This window comes from Rhizopus delemar, genomic scaffold (genome assembly GCF_000149305.1).
Source record: "Rhizopus delemar RA 99-880 supercont3.11 genomic scaffold, whole genome shotgun sequence".
Classification (NCBI taxonomy): Eukaryota; Fungi; Mucoromycota; class Mucoromycetes; order Mucorales; family Rhizopodaceae; genus Rhizopus; species Rhizopus delemar.
The window spans coordinates 259,794-279,580 of NW_027137837.1; the positions used below are offsets into that span (position 1 = coordinate 259,794).

Genomic DNA, 19,787 nt, shown 5'->3' on the forward strand with positions numbered 1-19,787 from the left:
ATTTTATTTTAAATGGTAAAATTTACTGTCTTCATAAAATAAATAAGCACAGGCGAGTATTCCTTTTTAAGAAAATGATGAGCTTTGATAAACTGATACTTTTACCATTCTTATAAGATATCACTTTAAAACAATAGATTTAGTTCTTTCTAAGAGTATCTTTTTAGATAACTCAAATTATTTTGTGTTTAAACATATTAAAATATAAATAAAATGATCAGGTAACTTTAACAGCAAATATACACAAAAATACAAAAACAGAAAATATAGGCATGTTAACCACGTTTGATCATCCTAAACATTGAATCAATGTCTTATATTCTCCTTCCTCCTTATACTGCCAACTTTTGCACAAGAGAAATGCGGAAAACAACAAAACATTGTAGCAGCCAATGGAAAGTATTTCAAGTTACTTGCTACAATAAAACCATTTTTCTTAAAACAACTAAATTAATTTACAAACGCTACATGGCATTACGCGATAGTGAGACAATACATGTTCCTATTCTGTAAAAATTAAACCAAACACGGAATATTATATTTTTATAAATAACATTGAAAGCTAGCTGGTGTAACTTAAGAATGGATATATAAGACGTTTGTTCAAGTTTGTTGATTCAATCTTTACTTGTTCAATTCAACAACACTCTCCTCTTCATGCTCATCACCAACTCATTAATCGTACTTATCTCTGGTGCGATTCAGGTTTACGCTGCAACTAATACAAAAGACAACTACCTTGCTCAAGTCTCTCCTACTTTTCCCAAAATGAAAGCAGCAACAGGTGTTGTCTCTTCCTACAGTTCAGGCCCATATGATACTAGCTCCTCTTTATCTACTGCCCAATTAAAGGGATATCCCGAGCCTTGGTCATCTCCTGATACGACTCATCCTGAAATTCAGGCTGCTTACAAAAAGATCAACTGGTCCAAAGTTCCTAAAGCACCAGTAAGGAAACAAAATTCCAATGGTGAATGGGTATCTAATACTGACGGTCCCAGTGATCCTTACTGCTGGTGGTCGGATACTCTGTGTGTTAAGCCAAAGGTTTCTTATTTGCCTCCCGATATTTATGAGTGTCCAAAGAAAGGTGACTGGGGGCTTACCTATGATGATGGACCATTCAACAAAATTGATGCCGACGAAGCAGGTGCTTCAAAAGAAAATCCTTACGCGGAACCTGTGCTTTATAACTTTTTGGCCAAGCGTAACCTTCATGCTAACCTTTTCGTAAGTTTCACAGTTGCTTTTTCAATTTGTTTTAAACTAACCTATTTCCTATAGTACATTGGTTCTAACGTTGTTACTTACCCTGCCGCAGCCAAGCGTGCTTTGAACAATGGTCATCAACTCTGTGTCCACACTTGGTCTCATCCAGTAATGACCACACAAAGTAACATCAAGGTTGTCGCCGAATTGTACTGGACTCTTAAAGCTATCAAAGAGGCCACAGGTGTCACACCCAAATGCTGGCGTCCTCCTCAAGGTGATGTCGATGACCGTGTTCGTTCGATCGCATGGCAAATGGGCTTAAGGACTATTCTTTGGAATCAAGACTCAAATGATTGGAATATACCTGATAACGGCAATGGTGGAACGCTCTCATCCAAGACGGTCGATGGATACTTCCAAAAGTGGATCAATTCTCAAAAGGCTGGAAAGTTCAAGACAGGTCTTGTTGTCCTTGAGCATGAGCTTAACCGCATGACGGTCAACATGACAATGCATTGGCTACCTGTCCTCGAAAAGACCTTTAATGTCATCCCTGCCTTGAGCTGTAATGGGATTACTCAGCCTTACTGGGAGACTAACTTTGTCTACCCAGCAGAAAAATCTGGATCTGTCCCTTCTTCAACTACAGCTTCCAGTGCCCCTACTCCTACCTCTCATTCTTCATGCACTGCTGGCTCTTATGGTTTAGGAAATGGAGATGGCTACAAGGGATATTGCTGCAAGGACCAATCTGATTGTTTAGATGATTGCATCAAAGGTCAATGCAATGGTTCTGTTAACACAAAGACCACTACCAAAAACACTCCTGCAAAGACAACTACTACAAAGAAAAACAGCTCCCCAACTGATACTTCCTCTTGTACTCCTGGCTCTCGAGGCAAAAAGAGAGGCGATGGTAAGGATGGATACTGTTGTTCTTCTAGCGATGACTGTCTTGAAACTTGTAGACAGGGTAAGTGTGGTATTTAATTTTGTACCATTGCAAAACAACCCATGATTCAACTTGACATTTCTAAAGACGAACAGGCCTTTAATAAATAGAATCAATTTTTTGAACATAAGAGTTTAGTTTTTGAAGTATTTCAATGCGCGTATTTTCTAATATAGGAAAAGCATCCTATTGACATTTTTATTATAAAATAAAGAGCAATTAAGATCCATGATGAGATATTTGAGTTATATTATATTGTTTAATTATGTAGCTTTAAATCGGCCTTGGTATGTTTTATAATTAAGGCTCCAATTTACTTAAAGACCACAGACACCTTTTCGGCAGGTCTCGACGCAGTCATCACTGGTAGAACAACAGACACCAGTTTTACCTGAGCCATTCTTCTTTCCTTTATATCCTGCCTTGCAGCTAGCAGCAACAGAAGGAGTAGTAGTCTTGGTGACCTTTATGGTCTTAGTAGATTTAGTAGCAGATTTTGTACCCATCTTTTTCGTGCTGGTTTTTTTTGTGCTGGTTTTTTTCGTGCTGGTTTTGGTAGTGGTCTTTGTGTTAACAGAACCATTGCATTGACCTTTGATGCAATCATCTAAACAATCAGATTGGTCCTTGCAGCAATATCCCTTGTAGCCATCTCCATTTCCTAAACCATAAGAGCCAGAGATACAAGTGGGACTTTCAGTAGCAGTAGTAGTGGTAGTAGTGGTAGAGGTTTTGGTTGTTGTGGATTTAGTAGTGGTAGTAGCAGTACCATCTACCACAGGATAAACAAAGTCAGTTTCCCAATAAGGTTGAGTAATTCCATTGCAGCTCAAGGCAGATACAACTTTGAAAGTCTTTTGTATAACAGGCAGCCAATGCATCGTCATGTTGACAGTCATACGGTTAAGTTCATGCTCAAGTACAAGAATACCTGTCTTGAGCTTGCCAGCCTTTTGAGCATTGATCCAAGTTTGAAAATACTTGTCAACAGTTTTAGATGGAAGGCTTCCACCGTTCATAGGATCAGGCATGTCCCAATCATCTGTATCTTCGTTCCAAAGAACATTTCTTAAGCCCATTTGCCATGCGATCGAACGAACACGGTCATCGACATCACCTTGAGGAGGACGCCAGCATTTGGGTGTGACACCTGTGGCCGTCTTGATGGCCTTGATGCTCCAATAGAGCTCGGCAACAATTTCAGCATTTGTCAATGTTGTCATGGGATTGTGAGACCAAGTATGAACACAAAGCGTGTTTCCGTTATTCAAAGCGAGTCTAGCAGCTGCAGGATAAGTTGCAACATTAGATCCAATGTACTATTTAAAAAAAAGTTGAGAAAAATCCTTTTAAAATATAAATGAGCTTACAAATAGAGAGGCGTGAAGTTGGTTCTTGCCAAGGTAATTATAAAGAGCTGGTTCGGCATAGCGGTTTTCTGCAGAAGCATAGTCCTCATCAGTAGAAACCTTATTGAATGGGCCGTCATCGTAAGTCAATCCCCAGTAACCTTTTGTGGGACATTCATACAGATCAGGAGGCAAGTAAGAAACCTTGGGCTTTACACAGTTGGTATCAGACCAATAACAATATGGATCATCGCTGCCATCTGTGCTGGGACTAAATGACCCGTCAGACTTGATCTTTCTTACTGGAGCTTTAGGAACTTTAGACCAATCAATTGAATTATAAACAGCCTTGACTTCAGAACTTGTAGTAGAGGGGATTTTCCAAACTGTAGGGAATCCAGTCAATGCTGCTGTGTCCAACTCAGAAACAATTTCGTAAGGTCCATCGTTATAAGAGGTGACAACACCTGATGGAGTTGGAATACTAGAAGGAAAGACAGGAGATACTTGTGGTAAATATCCATTACTTGTACTTGTGGCAGCATAAGCTTGTGCAGCGATCGAAAAAAGTATAATGGATTTAGAGATAAACATTTGTAAGAAAAGGAAAAGGATGTATTTTTTTGGTTTTCCTGGGTTCTCAGTTTTATAAGGTACATCGTGTTACACAACCTTGTCAAAAGCGCAAATGACCTTTTTTAGTAATTTAAATCTCGTTATTTAACGTTAAATGGGAATAAATAGATGGTAAAAAGATACAAGACAATAAATGTAGTACAACCACCAGAGTAATACAATTTTCCATCAAGCTGAGCACAAACGAATGCATTTCGTATAAAATAACTGGACATTCTTTAGAGAAAGGAGTATCGTTTCTTTTTGTTAAGATAAATGAGTTTGGTGGCAAATTAGCATTTAGATTTTCACTTCAGATTAATTGTGATGATTTTATAAGCCTCATTGCTAAAAACCGACATAAGTGAAGCTTGGGAGTCTCCATGAACTGCTTTACCGTTCGTTCTATTAGTATTCCTTTATTTTTAAAAAAAAATTGTGTTTGTATCTGCATCTTAATTTTATAAAATCGCAATCGACTTTATGACAAAGTACCCAGAATTAGAATCTGGATACGTTAAGGGCATTTACTCTCGTGTGCAGTATTTGATAGTAAAATATCATTAACAATGGTAGCATAAAAAGTGAGAAAAAGTCTGTTATTTGGTATTAGAAATATAAGGTTTATTTCAATACTAAATGGGCAAAAAAAGAAAACGACTTGTAGTTTATTTTGAGATATTCAATCTCTTTTTTAAGGCGTTGCATCGACAAAACACCTAGTTTTCTTCAGATATAATCATGAAATGAAAAATAAAAGAAATGGGAAACATACTTTAGTTAAAAAGTACATTTTTACATTGTTAATAAAATAGGGTATGTAACAAGATATCGCAAGTCATACGTTGATTTGAAATGCTTATAAATTCTCTTGGTTGATAAAGAGATGTAATATGCTATCAAAAGTATAACATTGCTTTTTTAATTGAGAATACAGTTTTGGTATAAACATTATAAATTAGAGATGTAGTAATGAAGTTATCTGTACAAAGGTATTTGAAATAAAAAAAAATTAAACAGGAAGGCTTGCGAATATCTAGAAACACATAAACTTGCTCTTCCTGTTCATTAAAGCATGCATACGATTTTCGAGTATTTTCCTTGCCTTCTCTGCTGCTTCTTTTTTCTTTTTCTCATCTTCCAGCTCTTTTTCCAACTGCTTGCGATCTTCTAGAGATTCTCCTGAAAATATTTTCTGTTCTGATTGGATTTGCGTTATTTGTTCACGTAAATTTTGGATTTCAACATCACAAGCTTGCTTTTCACGGTTCACTGTGTCAAGTTGCTTTTTAGCTTCTTTGATAGACGATTCCGATCGTGTCAATTGTGTTTCAAGCTTAGTAATCACTTCTTGATGAGCTTTTATATCGTTTTCTGCAAGTTGTGCTTTGCGTTGCAAAGATCGAACTAACTTTTCGTATTGTTCTAGCGTAAAGTTGGATGAATCAGATGTACTTGTAGCTTCATTTAAGCTAGGAAAAGCCATTGAATCCTGTTGGTGAAGCGATGTTGGGCTTGAGGCCGAGTTACAAACTTGAATAGATAGAGATACAGGTTCATTCATTAGGGCGCTTCCAAACGATGGAGATGAGGGAGATAAAACAGGCGTTGGAGATAAAGGTGTAGGGATGGGGGGAAGAGGGTTAGACGGGGGAGCAGTTAGAGGAGGCAAACTAGCCGAAGGAACAATGGTTCGGCTGCTCCTAAGGGATGACGAAAGGCGTGGGGAGCCGACTTCTGACCTTGAGGAAATGCTTGACATTCTTTTTGCTTCATCTTCCGCTATACTATCAGCAAGAATGTTTGATACCGAGCGATGAGAACCTGACTTGGATGTCTTGGCTATACTTGAAATTGAAATATCCCTCTGTAGCCTGTATTGACCTGTACTACTGCTAGTGCTAATAGAAGGCGAAAGGGATGTTATACGAGGAGTTTGAGATGGAGAGGTAAACTGTCCGGATTCTCTGTTAGGAGAAGTAGAGCTTTCAGCTGCTGCGTTGTTCCTAGGTATCATTTGTTCCATTTCCTTTTCAAGACGATCATTGGCAGCGGCTAATTTCATTAACTCTAACTCTAAATTTTTTGTTTCGAGTGTAAGCTGGCTGCGTTGCAAAGCAAGTTGTAATTCAAGACTTTCATTTAACTTCACTAATTGAATATTATCCTCTTGTAATTGCGTTATTCTTTGGAGAAGCTCTTCTTGAGGGATATTTGCAGGAATGGGCTCATTAGAATAGTTATGTTTCTGATTCGATTTGAGCTTTTCAGGCTCGTCTTCATGTCCAACTAATGCTTTTTCAATGTTATCTCTATTGCCTTCTTTTGATTCTTGGCATTCCAAAGTCCTAGAAAACTGCTGGCGTGCTTCATGGAGCGAAGTTTCCAAAGCGTCAATAATATGGTTTTTCTGTTGGTTCTCTTTGCGAGTTAAATATAACTCCTCTCTTAACTGTTCCATTTGTGCCTTCCATAAGTCATCTTCTCTTTTCTTGGCTTGTTGGGCTTTTTTGAGCTTATCTTCTAGTTCGGAAACCATACCAGAAACATCTTGAGCAGAAGCTAAAGTATGCTCCACATTTATTGAAGCTTCTAATTCAGCAATAGTCTTTATGAGAGTCTCATTTTGAACTAACTGGTTTTGCAGTTTAGACTCAAGCTGGTCTAATTCTATTTTCCTTTTTGCTTCTGTTGCTTTATTAGAGTCAATTTCTAATTCTAATTCATGAATACGGTCCTTAAGAGCCTGTATATGTTGCAATTCTACATCTCTTTGAACTGCCCGCTCTTCAAGCAAACTGTTCTTCTTTATCTGTTCACTGAGTTTATTTTTTGTTTCTTCTAATTCAATGACTAGGCTATTCGTTATCTCATCTCCTTCAGAGACACGATGGGTCACCTGTTTGAGAGTCTGTGATAGCGCTTCCTTTTCAGCAGATAGTAAACTTAAAGTACATCTCTTTTCTTCGATTTCTTCTTCACGTATTTTATATTGCTGCTTTATGTCTTCTAATTTCTGTATCGTTTCTTCAGATTTTTCTTCTTGTATTTGCAGAGTACCCTCCATAAAGCACATGATTCTTTCGAGCTGCTTTTTCTCCATACCCATACCACTAATATCCTTTAACATTTCGTTCAGTTGATTTTGCATATCAGCAGCAATTCTTGTCTTTTCTGCATTATCGGCTTGAAGACGCTCCACAGACATGTTACTCTTACCTAACTGTATACGAAGCGAGCTTATTAAATGATCCATTTCTCCCAATTTAAATTCTAAACCCTGAATTATAGCATCTTGCTTTTCTTCGACAAGTTGAAGTGCTTGATGATCTAACTTGAGTTTTTCTAGCTCTTCTAAACGTTGGCGTAAAGCAACATGTGAATTGCACTCTTGTTGGCGTAGTTGTTCTTTCAAACTTTCGTATTCCTCCTGTGCGAATTTCATTTCAAGTGAATGAGATTCTGCAGACTTGGATAATTCTTCAATAGTTTCTTTCAGGACTTCACTTTGCTGTTGTTCTATAAAGAGTTTCAACCGATATTCAGAACATTGTTCTTTCAGTTGAATTAAAGCCTTTTCCATTCCATCAATTTCTTTAGCATGTATTTGCCGTAGATCAGATAATTCTTTCTTTAATTTTTCGATTTCTTCTAAGCTTGATTCTAAAAGTTCAATTTTGGCTTGCTTATCATCAAGAGATGCTATCAATTCAGCGATATTCTTTACATTTAGATGATTGAAATGTAAATGTGGCCGATTGTTTGGATCCCTTACTTCTATTGTCGTGCTAGTTTTCTCCATATCCTGAGACTGAATCAGTTTCTCATCCATTAACAAATGCTCACATACATTGTTTTGTGGTTGCATCCGCTGCTTTTCATGGGCGTTTGGCATTGATACGGCAAGCTGCTTATTAATTAATGTTTGTTCAATACTGTCCTTTTCATTCAAATATTGATCAGCATTACACTGGGCAGATAGCAGATTCTTTTTCAACTGCGATCTTTCATTTTCTGAAACTGACAAGCGAATCTCCAAGTCATTCATGCATTGCTCAGCATGTCCGTCTAAGTTTATAAACTGAGTGACTTTATCGTGTAAATCTGCCAAAAGTAATTGGTCTTTTTGTCCGCTGTTAATTGATTTTTCTAAGCGAGCTTCTAGTTCCAAACAATAATTTTCCGAAGTCTGTTCACGTTCAAGAGCTAATGCAAGTTTTTCCTTGAGTTCAGCCAATGCTCTGATCTCATCTGCTTGTAAGGTTTCGTATTCTGCAATTTTAGCTTGCTGCTCAGCCAGTGCCTGATCAGAGTGTAATAAAGCGGCTCTTGCAATCGCTAACTGTGATTCTAGCTTGGATATGGAGGTCTCGTATTCTTTAATGACTGGTTCAACCAAATGCTCAAATTCTACGGTGTCTAGAGATTTTTGCTTCTTTTTAAGCTCCTTCTCGACAAGTAAATTTCGCTCTCTAGTGACAGTGACTTCATTCTGAAGCTCCTCAATTTGTCGTCGAAGGTCGGCTACTATCAGTCTATTATCACTTTGATGAGCAGATTCAAAGTACTCACATGATATAACTGACTCGGGAACCGTTATGTTTGTTGTAGCTGATGTGGAAGGACAAGTGAATGGACGATGGTCGATGTCAGTGGTAGAAGAAGAAGGAGAAACGAATGCGTTAGGAGTATGGTTTGTGAAGTTGATGGTTCGAGTAGGTGATCCAGATGTTGAGGAAGATAATGGCGATGGTGTGTTTCGGTGATGATATTTGAGTGACTTTACTTCAGCTTTTAGCTTTGAAATGATATGTCGAAGATGGTCCACGTTGTCGTTCGTCATCCATTCTTCAGCTTCGTTACGCTCTGATTTGTTCCTGATATTACGCGCTCTGTGAGCATATTTTATAGTGTTGATGGTTTCTGTTAAATTGATTTCAGCCGAACTGACACAAGCAATCATCAACGTGGTAGAATTGCCGCCAAGAGAATCTTGTAAAAGTCGAGTTAGTTTAGAATCGCGGTATGGAATATGAGTTGGCTTTTTGGAGGGGTCTGATAGTGCAGATATTACGTTGCCAAGTGCAAGTAAGCCTGCATTAATGTTGATCCCTTCTTTACGACGGTCTCCTTCTGCAGCTGTTCGCTTCAATCGTTCGGAGCCTGCAAGATCAACAAAATGAAATTTAGAATTGATAACCATCCATTCACCATGTTCTTCAGAATCTTCGTCCTTTGACTGCTTTTCCATTTGGTCTACGGATGCCTTTATATTAAGCGCACTATGTCGGTGACCGATGGTTGCTATTGGTTTAACAACTGAAGAAGAATTCCTTCTCTGGCCACTGCTAACCCACTTTTCTTGCTTTAAACTGACTGAAAAAATGGCATGAGATCGAGATGATTTGGCGTTCATATCAGTTGATCCTGTTGCTCTATTTTCTGTTCCCATTTGTAAATATCTGCATGCACAAAAAGAAGAAATTGAAAATTGTTTTGTTAGTAAAAAGATAGCATCGCGTTGCATAAATAAAAAAAAAAGGACACCTTGAGCTTACTTTAATACATCTTCTGTGCTTGACACCGATACTTCTTTTAAGCCAGTCCAAATAATATGTCCTTTTGGATCTTCTCTAATAGTAACTGGTGTGCGTTCAGTAGGTGGTGCAGGGTTGAGTAAATCTATGAGCTCCTCGTTGTATATTTCAATAAATGACACAAGGACTGTATAACGAGTTGATTTTTCATTTGTAGTTGTGATTTTCGGGTTTGAACCTCGTCGAATAGGAGAAGTTGTCATAGATGCAGGCCTTAGTTTTAAGTTCGTAGAGTATGATTTTCTTGGCGCTCTTAAACCTGATGAAGTCGATGTTAGATTGGATATTGAATGTTTTGGTAAAATTGTTTTCGGTAATGTATCATTTTGGATTCCATAAAGCTTTTGAAATAATGTTGACATGGCACGAGGGATGATGCCTATGTGAACAAAAGGCTTTAATTTAAAGATGCAATGATTGTGTATGACAACTACCTTCTTGTTCAGAGTTTGATTGATTATCTATAGCTGTTCCCATTGTATAAGTTTTTCCAGATGATGTTTGGCCCTATAGCATTATGATTAGGCTTTTTTTTTGATATTCAAACATCATATACTAAAGTTACATAAGCTAAGATAGTTACATTATAACCTACAAGAATGAAATAGATAAATTAATAATAAGGGCAAATGATTTTTTTTTCTTACCATCAATAAATCTATCTACAAAATTTGAAGCCACAGTATTAAATACTTGCTCCTGTGTACTAGAAGAATCGAATACATGGTCAAATTGAAAAGATTTTTGATGTGGTGCAATGATTACTGTATTCTCATATGTTTTAAGAACATCTGAGTCTGTAGAATGTGAAAAACGTGGTTGAGATTTATCCTGTTGTGTTAAAGGTCGTATTCGCAATGCTTTATAATAAAGTTTAGTGACATGAAACACAAAAAATGTTATTGTACCCACCAACTTGTACTGCAGTTGTATTTGTATTACTGTTTGCTACTGGGTTTGTCATTAAATCAGCATAAAGTATATCTTTTTTAAAATATGATGAAAGCAAATAAAATAGGAGAAAAAAATCAAAAGAAAAAAAAAAGCGTGTTATTATTGTGATTTCTATTCTTTCTTGAATGATCTATCTGTATTTTTTGTAAGAGAGGAGTTTATAGGGAGGACAGATGGGGGAATGGAATTTCAGGGGGGTGATTTCTATCTGTAGATTACTGTTTGACCCAATAATTGGTCGCTAAGGAACGTGGAGGTATAATTCAAATAAGAAAAAAGAAGAAGAAAAGGAATGGAAAAAAGAAGAAGCAAAGGAAGCAGGACCCTATTTTTAGTTTACAATATTGGCGGATTTTTCAGAAAAAAATAGCGCACGCCAAAGTGAAATACAGCGTCTGGAGTGAAAATAAATTAACGTTTTGAAAATTTTCAATTAGCGTGAAGCCAGGGAACAAGTTCATATTGAGTTATTTTATATCAGATTTCAATATTTTAACGGCGCTTTATTGATAATGTAAGTTATAGCTTCATATCGAATCTCACTTCAATATCTTACGTTTCCTGTCTTTATGTATTACTCTTTTCTTTTGTGGTTTTATATAAAAAAAGACAGACTAAACTAGGCTCATATAGCACTATCTATAAAGATTCAGGATGTTATTGCTGTAGTTTCTTTTGAGCTAATTTGAAAATTGGTATTTTGAACGCCGTATTTCAGTATGCGTCGTATTTAGACATCGGCTCTGGAAAATTATAATGTACACTTTTTTCCTACAAATTATTGATGCATTCTTTAAAAAAAATTAGCATACATTTGAGCCTATCTTGCCTGCTTTTCTCTTTATTTGCTTTACAAGTATTCAGGCTGTGTTTTGATGACTGTTTCTGTCAAGAATCTATTTTTCATGCGTAATATGTATACAACAAGTAATTCTTTTTTTTTTTCGTGATTTCTAAAAATCATCATGAAACAAGAAAATGTTAGTATGCAACAAGCAGAAAGTTTTATGTAGTTTTTTCTACAGTTTACCAAAAAAAAAAAAAAAAAATCAAAGCCTTCACAGCAAATGTACACAAGCTCTATAATATAATATAATAGTGCTTTTCTGTATAGGATCAGAGATGATAAACTACATCCACCGGAGCTGCACTTATCGATGTTGGTCTCATCTGAAAACACAACCTGTTGCCAGCCTTTTATTATCTAATTTGATGTTTCTTGAACCATTCTAAGCTATGTTTCATGTGCGCTTTGTCATTAATAACTTTCAGACCATATATAGCAATACAACACCCCTTAGGACAAAGCTTCATGGTGCGTTGCTATTGGTAGTCGGAAAACGAATATCATTACTATATATGAGACAAGGAAGAGTGTCTCTTTTTTTGATAAGGGGAAATTTGACTTAGGATAAATAAATCATTCTCGTATTATAGGTCAAGACAATAAAAGCCTAAATAGCTTAATTTTGATGAAGTCACATCAGAAATTAAACTTGAATGGATATTAAATAATGTTAATGTTATAAAGTAACCGAGTCTGTTGTTTGTACCTTAGAGATGGGTGGTTGCAAGTGCATATATGTTTATATGTAAAAAATGATTGAAATAAATTATGCAAAATAATTTTTTATTGGTGTATAATGCTGTGAGAGGTACTTTTTTAGCTAAAAAGACACGGCCATATACGAGCAGAAGTGCTAAACATAAATACTATACATAGCTATTGTATTTGTATCCTTATACACATCGGACAAGATTGTAAATTTTTCTCATTTATGGCTATAAATTGCGACTCCTTTGCTATCTTGTTACTGAATGTTTTCTTATTAAACTTAGATGTCTCCTTCATTTAACTTCTATATATATGACATGAAACACTAGCAATTGTTAGAGCCACCAGATCTATTCTTTCATTGACAAATTATATGTGTCAAGGAATTTTTGCTTACAATAATTAGATGCTTGATTGCAAAATCTGTATTATTCGCTATATTTAGTAATATAGCATTTGGCGTTGTAAACAGTAATCATCTACTTTTAAGCGCCCTCATGACAAGGAGAGATCATAAAGCTACCTATGATCACTAAGGGAGATGGAACATAGTTCATTAAACTTTCATCAGATCGTCTTTACATAACAGAAGAAAAGAAGTAAGAAACCCCGTATAAAGAAAAAAGCATCAAATCTTTGTTATGAATGACTAAACGTTCCAGTAACTTTTGTTATTATTTATTCGCGTGATAGAAAATCTTTGAGATTTGCGCACATATACATACAGATTTATGCTTTTAAGAATGTGGAAAAAACTGAAGTTTTTATATTGGTTAAATATTTTTAAGCTATTTTCATTTGAACATCAAACCAATTGTGCGTGAGTTCCTCTTTATTCAAACTCTCTTGGAAAAACGATCCAGAATGTCTTATTCATCATTGATAATCTTCAACCGTAACAGTTTTTCCAGTCTCTCCAATTTTAGAGAGTAAGCTGTCACAATCAGGTCTTTGGATTTCTTTAGAAAATGAATATTCTTGTCTTTGATAACCCACATGCTTTTCTTACTGGTACAGTTATAGTCAATAATTTAATTTTTTTTTTTACCTTAATCAATAGATATCTAGTATTCTAAAGTTTATTGCTATAAGCTTGATCAAGCGAGAGATCTTTTATAGTCAAGGAATAATTTAGAGCACAATTCAGTTTTATAGTCACAAGTTACTTCAAGATTCTGTGCAACAGCTTACTCTTTGAGTGGCTTGGTTTATTGATCCAAAGGAAACCGAGAGTCTAGTTGACTCGCTATGAGAGTCAATATTGGTAGATTTGCTATAAACTTTGGCTGTAAGAAGTACAATATTAGCATAAATAACACTACCTCAAAATAAATTGTAATTAGTTTTAACAAATGAAGTTTAAATTAATAATCAACGCTTAAAACCTGAGCTACTGCTTTGCTGATAACAGCATACGAACACAGTTTATTAGTAAGACTTGGCGTTGCAGAGGTTCTTGCGACCATTTGAAGAACAGCATCACTGTTGATCTTGTTATTTGTGTTGTTTTCGTCCACTCTTTGTTGCTCTTTGGCGATCTTGTCATTTTAATTTTGGCTGAAGGGATTTTGAACAGAAAGCACGTCAGATACAATACTATTGGAAATTTTATAATTTTAACCAAGGTTAATGCAATTTTGCTTAAAGTTAAACAGCACGAAGAGACAAGATTATCAGTGTTTTGCCCAAAGGAGTCATATTTCACAGATTGACAACTAATGAATTTTGTGTATCTCTTTGCACAATTTTGAGTAATACTTGAATCAGTTGAAGATTTGTATTTTTAATTGAATAACGACTAATGCACAAACGATCGGTGGATAGTTAATTGCGATAACCTCAAACACAAAGGAACAAAGAGAAAAAAAAATACTCGCAGGCACACGTCAAAGGCGGAAAGGTGTAAAAGAGTGTAATATGCACATAATTAATGGGCGACCCTGTAAACTTCATGGATTCTCCGCAACGCACACTAAGACGGTTTGGCAGTAGAAGGAAGAGGATAGAGAGAGAATCAGGGCGCCATTCATGAGGGAGAGTGAGATTTATAAAGCCAGACTTGACCTAGCATGGGATTAGTAGTGTAATCACTTTCGGGATTGCATAACCTACCGAACTGCCACATGATTGTGAAAAGAGCAGACGATAACGGAGTACAAGGATCAGAAGGAGACAGCAGAAGTTGTTTGAGATCATAGTCTACATATTGATGTTTATATGTTCCTCAACAATACATTTCTTGTAATCGTCTGTATAAAATATGATAAACATCATATTCTTTTGATACTTTGCATTCAATCGCCTTGCGATTGCAAAAAGTGATGAACCGTGCATTATAGCGCTTGTACATTTGTCTTGAAAGCATAGCTATAAGTGACTCCAAAAACTTCAAACTACCAAGATAACTATGATGTAAGTTCCCCTCACGGTCACTTGAAGACTCCATGATCATTCGCGTGTGGTCCAAAAATCTCACGGTTGTCAAATATCCGATGGCATCAATGTAATTTGAAGTAGGATTCTCGGACAGAGTGATGGAAAGGGTAAGAGCTTGATGGCTGGTGGTGCTTTTAGCGCTGCTATGATAAGATAAATAAACAATCTAATAGTATTCAGCATACTGCAAATACTAACTATTCAAAATGAATGAAACCATTATTATCTACAAAGTGGTTGAGAATTGGTATGACACGGTCGAAAAAGAAAGTGCACTCATGATTAGAAGGCAGTAGTTTTTCCGCTTTGTCAAAGATAATCTATAGAGCATATTCTAATGTGAATAATCTGCAATTTAGTTTAGTTTTTCCTACCTTTTTGTTTGTGATTTTACCTTCTTCAAGAGATCTTTATTTTATTTTTTTGCTCGTGATATAGCTGTCAAGTCGCTGTTGCAATTAAGATACAGAGATACATTGATTGTCAAACCGGTGAAATCGATTCTTAAGAAGCAAATATTATCTGTTGTTGAGATAATAAAGGTACTCATGTCTAAAAAGACTGGTAGTACCATGCACAGGTAACCATAACAAAAGCACATAACTTGGTCATTTTTGTTTGGTTGTACAGCTTGTCTGTTTATTACGTTGTACATGTTTATTTGTTTAATATACAAACCTTTTGCACCTTTTTTGATTCGCCCATTCATCCTAATGCAGTACGTAGGTTCGGATCCACACTAGATTATGCTAACCCTCAATTCTGCTGTTGATACTTTCATTTTCTTTCAAGCTGTAAGCTGATCCCCCTTGATAAATTATTTTGTCTTAGCATGAAGTAATTCCGCATACAATGAATACTCTCATTTATTTGCTCAAGGGTTCCTTTTCCTGGCGATGATTGTTGTTAGTTCTGAAATTTACCTCTATTGCACTCTTGTCGGAATGTCTGATACCGTCTATTTCATAATAAGCTTTCTACTGGGCCCGCTCACTACTGATTGCTTCCGCCTGTCTTTCCTTCCATTGTTTACTTAGTCTATCCAAATCAACAAGAAGTTTTGTAGTACCTTCCCTACCTGTTGTCGACAAAACTGTTTGTTTGACAAAGCATTTGGACTGGGTAATTACTATCTCAGTTCTTTTCCTTCTTTACCATAGCTCATGCATTGCTTCAGCTGAAATTCCCTTCCAATCCTGAAGTTTCACCGGTTGCGAGCATTGGTCGTACCTTACTTTTTGTTGGCGCTTTCATTCGGCGTTTGCCTTTGACAACATTCATGTTCGCATATCATCTAGGTCATTGAAAGAGCTTACAAAAAACAAAACGAAAGAAAAATAAAATATGGAACTGTTAGACAGCCATGAATACCGCTGAAAAAAGACGAATCGAAAGAAGAAAAACTTTAGACTATCTCAGCAAACATACAAGCAAGATATTTCCCTAAAGTATTGCGTTCTTCAAATTAACAAAACTGGAAGGTATGTATGTAGAAAAATAAATATATTATTCATCATCTGAACTTTCGTCAACAAACTCGCTCTTCCAAATTGGCTTTTTCAGACTTATGTCTGGTTGTTTCTTGGCTTGGGTGATATTTTTCATTTTTTTGTTGCGTATGTTTTGCTTTTTACATTCAGGCAACAATCCTACATAACAATATGAAATAAATACTATAATCTGACAAACATATATGTGTATACCACATACCTTGAATAGATTGAGGCCATCGATGTATGATTTAATGTCACCATTCTTGATTGAATCAACATTATTTGGAACATCAATGTTCTCAATCTTTTGGATTGCTAGCCAATCATTGTCAACAATAAACAAAACAAAAGATTCACCTTCAAGACCTTCTACCAGTATTAAGGGCACTGACTTTAATTCAGCCGTGGTATCGTTACTTGAGATATATTTCCTCAAGTGAATGAAGCCAGACAATACCAGCTTGAGTTTATCGGTGTAGTATTTGGAAGTACCGGGCTTTTTAGCATACTCTGCAGCACTCAGATCAATGTGCTTGGTAGCATTTGTTGTTACTCTCAAATCAATCTTGCAATTGAAGCCACTGTCTTTACATTCTTTTGGTTTGGTATCTCCCCTAGAACCAAAAATGAATCTTTGTTAGTCAAAATTGTTTAAAAGTGGTACACTGATGAAGCAAATCAGAAGGAGTATACCTACCACCGCAATCTAATTCCTGTGCCTCAGAATTCACTTTCCATTATAGGACTATGCAGTTTAACGAGATAGTCATTCTCGCTATTCTGCTCATTTGGATCATATAAATACTCATCATGAAGCATTGTTTCTAAACTATACAATAAAACAGCATTTAAAACTCTTTCTTCTAATCGCCAAAAGTTATACATACATTTGCAAATAAATTTTTTGCATTTGCTCATCACCAGTCTTGATGCTTCGTATTTCTTTAATTGTCTTGCTTAGAAATCTTTTTTCATCCTGAATACCACAAAACTTTGTATACAAACTGAACTGTCTTCTTACTTTTTTGACGACATTTTCAAATGCAGCCACATCATAGGTGGAGCGTGTTTGGATTTTTGGTGAGCATTGTCCATAATGATATGGAATCTTCACATTTCAGGAAACTCATTCATGATATCCATAACATCGTTGATGAATTGAACATAGTGTCCAGAAGTAGTTCCCTTAGGAATGGAAATTCTATCCTCTGGTGCTTTTCTTTTTGTAGCACTAATAATCTTTCTTCTTTTAATATTTCCAGACTCTCTCATGGACAAATTGACGACACAAATTTCGTGCTGTATTGTAATTAACATTTGCAGCTTTAGCTGCGTCTTTTGGTTTCATTAGTTTTTCATTAAGGAAAAAAAAAATATCTTCTTCTGTCTTCATCAGTGTAAACCTTGTACTGAGTAGCCCTTTCTTTTTTGGCCTGAGGGTCTTCCATGACGACATCACACTCATTCACTTCAAGTGAAGCTTTTGATTTTTGATGGATTTACAAAGATCAGTCAAGCTTTTTAGTCTGAATGATTTCTCCTCAAGTATAGAAGTTGTTTCTTTTTCCTTTTCATTCATAATGCTTCCGTGACCATCTTCATAGAAAAACTGCAAGTTGAAATACAAAAAAGAAAGCGAAAAAGTATTTGATCAAATTTATTTTAAGTGTGCAACTTAATTTCCTTTTTCGAATCAAATTGTATTCAAAAGTCCGACCTCCTTTTTCTAAAAAACGTCCAAGTAGCAGTAGAACGACTGTGTTTTTCCAAAACGGACAAAATCTACCAGCCGCACTGTACTTTAAATCAACACATGGGACATTTTAAGTCCAGTTTACTCAATTGTGTAGTACACGCAAATTTAGAAAAGTTTAAATACTGACTTTACCGATTTTCTTCCTTTTTTCTTTTTTTTCCTTTTTTGTTCACACCATTGCTTAAATTCATACAAAGCCTATTTAGAAAAACGATGCAACCCAATCGAAGCGAGCGAAGAGCTATTATCAAAGCAGAAGCCAAGCAACTGAAGAAGGAAGGAAAAAAATTGGCAAAGAACAGAACAAATTCTAGTAGATTTAATTCAAAAAAGTCTAGCAGAAGAAAAGACGATTTGCATATCACAGATTTATTCGCGGCTTCAAAATCAACAGACACTTTTACAATTGAATACATTCACCTTTCCCCCGATTACGATGATTCACAAGAAGATGACAGTGACCTTGAAGAGAAGGTCGCGAACGAACAAGATGCCACGATTACTGCAACCGAAAATATAAAGTATGTTGATCTTTATTTAAACGCCGCAAAAGACGTACCTTTTCTTTCGTCACTCACACTTTATCATTTTCATATAGTGTTGTTATCTTGGATAGTGCTTCTATTGTTTGTGAAGAACAATCATACATTAAAAATCAGCTTGACATTCCCGACCCGAGTCCAGGTCCTTTGGAGTGTATGACAAATGATGAAACACAAGGATTAACTAATAAAGACGACCGTTGCTCAATTCAATCTGAAAAGACAAATAGTAATACATGTCAAATCGCTTGTCCGCTTGTACTTACTGCCGACGCGGAAGATGTGGAGTCAAATCAAATAAATAATGAATCGGCTATCGGTACGAACAATTCCGAAGAAAAAAACCAGTGCGCCTTTTTGTCACTCAGCGAAGAGGGTACACAAAAACAAATCGAGACACCAAAAGAACAAATAGTTGAACGAGTTCAAGAGAGTGAGAAGAGAAGATTTACGCCAAGTATATCATCTACAGTATCTGTGGCAGAAGAAAGGGAGATTAAAAGTCCATCTATTTATCCTACTTCATCGCCATACCCTTCTGGTGAAACATTAAAGCCCCCTAGCAAAAGTAAGAGGAATGTGTTTTACCGTGTATTCAAAAGGAAATCCGAAAAGGTAAAGCTTGATTAAATTAAAGGGACGACGTTCTTACCATAAATATAGGTTATGGATAAAATCGCCTCTGTAAAGGTAGTGGAGGAGAAAAAGAAAACTAAAAAGACGTGGAAAATATGGAAAAAGTTGCAACTAGCTTAGTGTATTTGTATGTGTGTACCAATAAATATAATAAATGATTGTAAATTGAAGAATACTTTTATGATCTTGTACTGTCTAACAAAGCACATTCTTTTTTTTTTATTTGAAATCAGTAAAGATCAAAGAACAAAGGGGGGGGGATAGAGCAAAAAGTATATAAATCAACAGCATTCATAGTATTTGCTGTTTATAAAGTCTATTTTTTTGAAGGTAGTGAATTCAAATGAGCTTTAAAAAGTTAGCAACTAAAAAAAACCATATCAATTCCAGACGATATCACAAGATTTACACTTAAATCGACATGGTAGTTACTAAATTCACTAAGCCCTTCTTTGGCTTTACATGCATTGCAAGTTTGGCTGATTGAGCAATTTATCTGTAAACATAAGGTCAAAGTGTATTTTTTTTAGAATTCCTTACACCATTTAACATTGATAGCTTCAACAGGATAAATCAAAAAAGACAACACTGTTAGCTATTGTTTGAATGAATGTGCTACTGCAAAAAAAAAGTACATGTTCTACTGTAAGCAACGTTGTGTATTCCGCAGTTGGATTCAACCTCTCGGAT

At 35.9% G+C, this 19,787-nt stretch overlaps 6 protein-coding genes across 6 annotated transcripts; 2 read left to right on the plus strand and 4 right to left on the minus strand.

The window, feature by feature from the left end:
• Positions 1 to 657: 657 nt before the first annotated feature.
• RO3G_12766 (uncharacterized protein) lies at positions 658 to 2,202 on the plus strand (the record flags this gene model as incomplete). Its single annotated transcript, XM_067667350.1, has 2 exons — positions 658 to 1,230; positions 1,285 to 2,202. The coding sequence occupies 2 exons, from the start codon at positions 658 to 660 to the stop codon at positions 2,200 to 2,202; spliced, it is 1,491 nt and encodes a 496-aa protein (XP_067523451.1).
• Positions 2,203 to 2,593: 391 nt separating this feature from the next.
• Positions 2,594 to 4,107, minus strand: RO3G_12767 (uncharacterized protein; the record flags this gene model as incomplete). Its single annotated transcript, XM_067667351.1, has 3 exons — positions 2,594 to 2,619; positions 2,667 to 3,483; positions 3,535 to 4,107. 3 exons carry the CDS (start codon positions 4,105 to 4,107, stop codon positions 2,594 to 2,596), a joined length of 1,416 nt encoding a protein of 471 aa, XP_067523452.1.
• A 1,057-nt stretch (positions 4,108 to 5,164) lies between these two features.
• On the minus strand, positions 5,165 to 10,375 carry RO3G_12768 (uncharacterized protein; the record flags this gene model as incomplete). Its single annotated transcript, XM_067667352.1, has 4 exons — positions 5,165 to 9,590; positions 9,687 to 10,104; positions 10,160 to 10,232; positions 10,373 to 10,375. The coding sequence occupies 4 exons, from the start codon at positions 10,373 to 10,375 to the stop codon at positions 5,165 to 5,167; spliced, it is 4,920 nt and encodes a 1,639-aa protein (XP_067523453.1).
• Positions 10,376 to 14,260: 3,885 nt separating this feature from the next.
• Positions 14,261 to 14,950, minus strand: RO3G_12769 (uncharacterized protein; the record flags this gene model as incomplete). The annotated part of the gene is made up of 4 exons (XM_067667353.1): positions 14,261 to 14,298; positions 14,347 to 14,433; positions 14,632 to 14,813; positions 14,901 to 14,950. 4 exons carry the CDS (start codon positions 14,948 to 14,950, stop codon positions 14,261 to 14,263), a joined length of 357 nt encoding a protein of 118 aa, XP_067523454.1.
• Positions 14,951 to 16,271: 1,321 nt separating this feature from the next.
• On the minus strand, positions 16,272 to 17,258 carry RO3G_12770 (uncharacterized protein; the record flags this gene model as incomplete). The annotated part of the gene is made up of 4 exons (XM_067667354.1): positions 16,272 to 16,319; positions 16,381 to 16,777; positions 16,969 to 16,992; positions 17,185 to 17,258. The coding sequence occupies 4 exons, from the start codon at positions 17,256 to 17,258 to the stop codon at positions 16,272 to 16,274; spliced, it is 543 nt and encodes a 180-aa protein (XP_067523455.1).
• An 874-nt stretch (positions 17,259 to 18,132) lies between these two features.
• RO3G_12771 (uncharacterized protein) lies at positions 18,133 to 19,135 on the plus strand (the record flags this gene model as incomplete). Its single annotated transcript, XM_067667355.1, has 3 exons — positions 18,133 to 18,440; positions 18,518 to 19,029; positions 19,125 to 19,135. The coding sequence occupies 3 exons, from the start codon at positions 18,133 to 18,135 to the stop codon at positions 19,133 to 19,135; spliced, it is 831 nt and encodes a 276-aa protein (XP_067523456.1).
• Between the last annotated feature and the right edge of the window lie 652 nt (positions 19,136 to 19,787).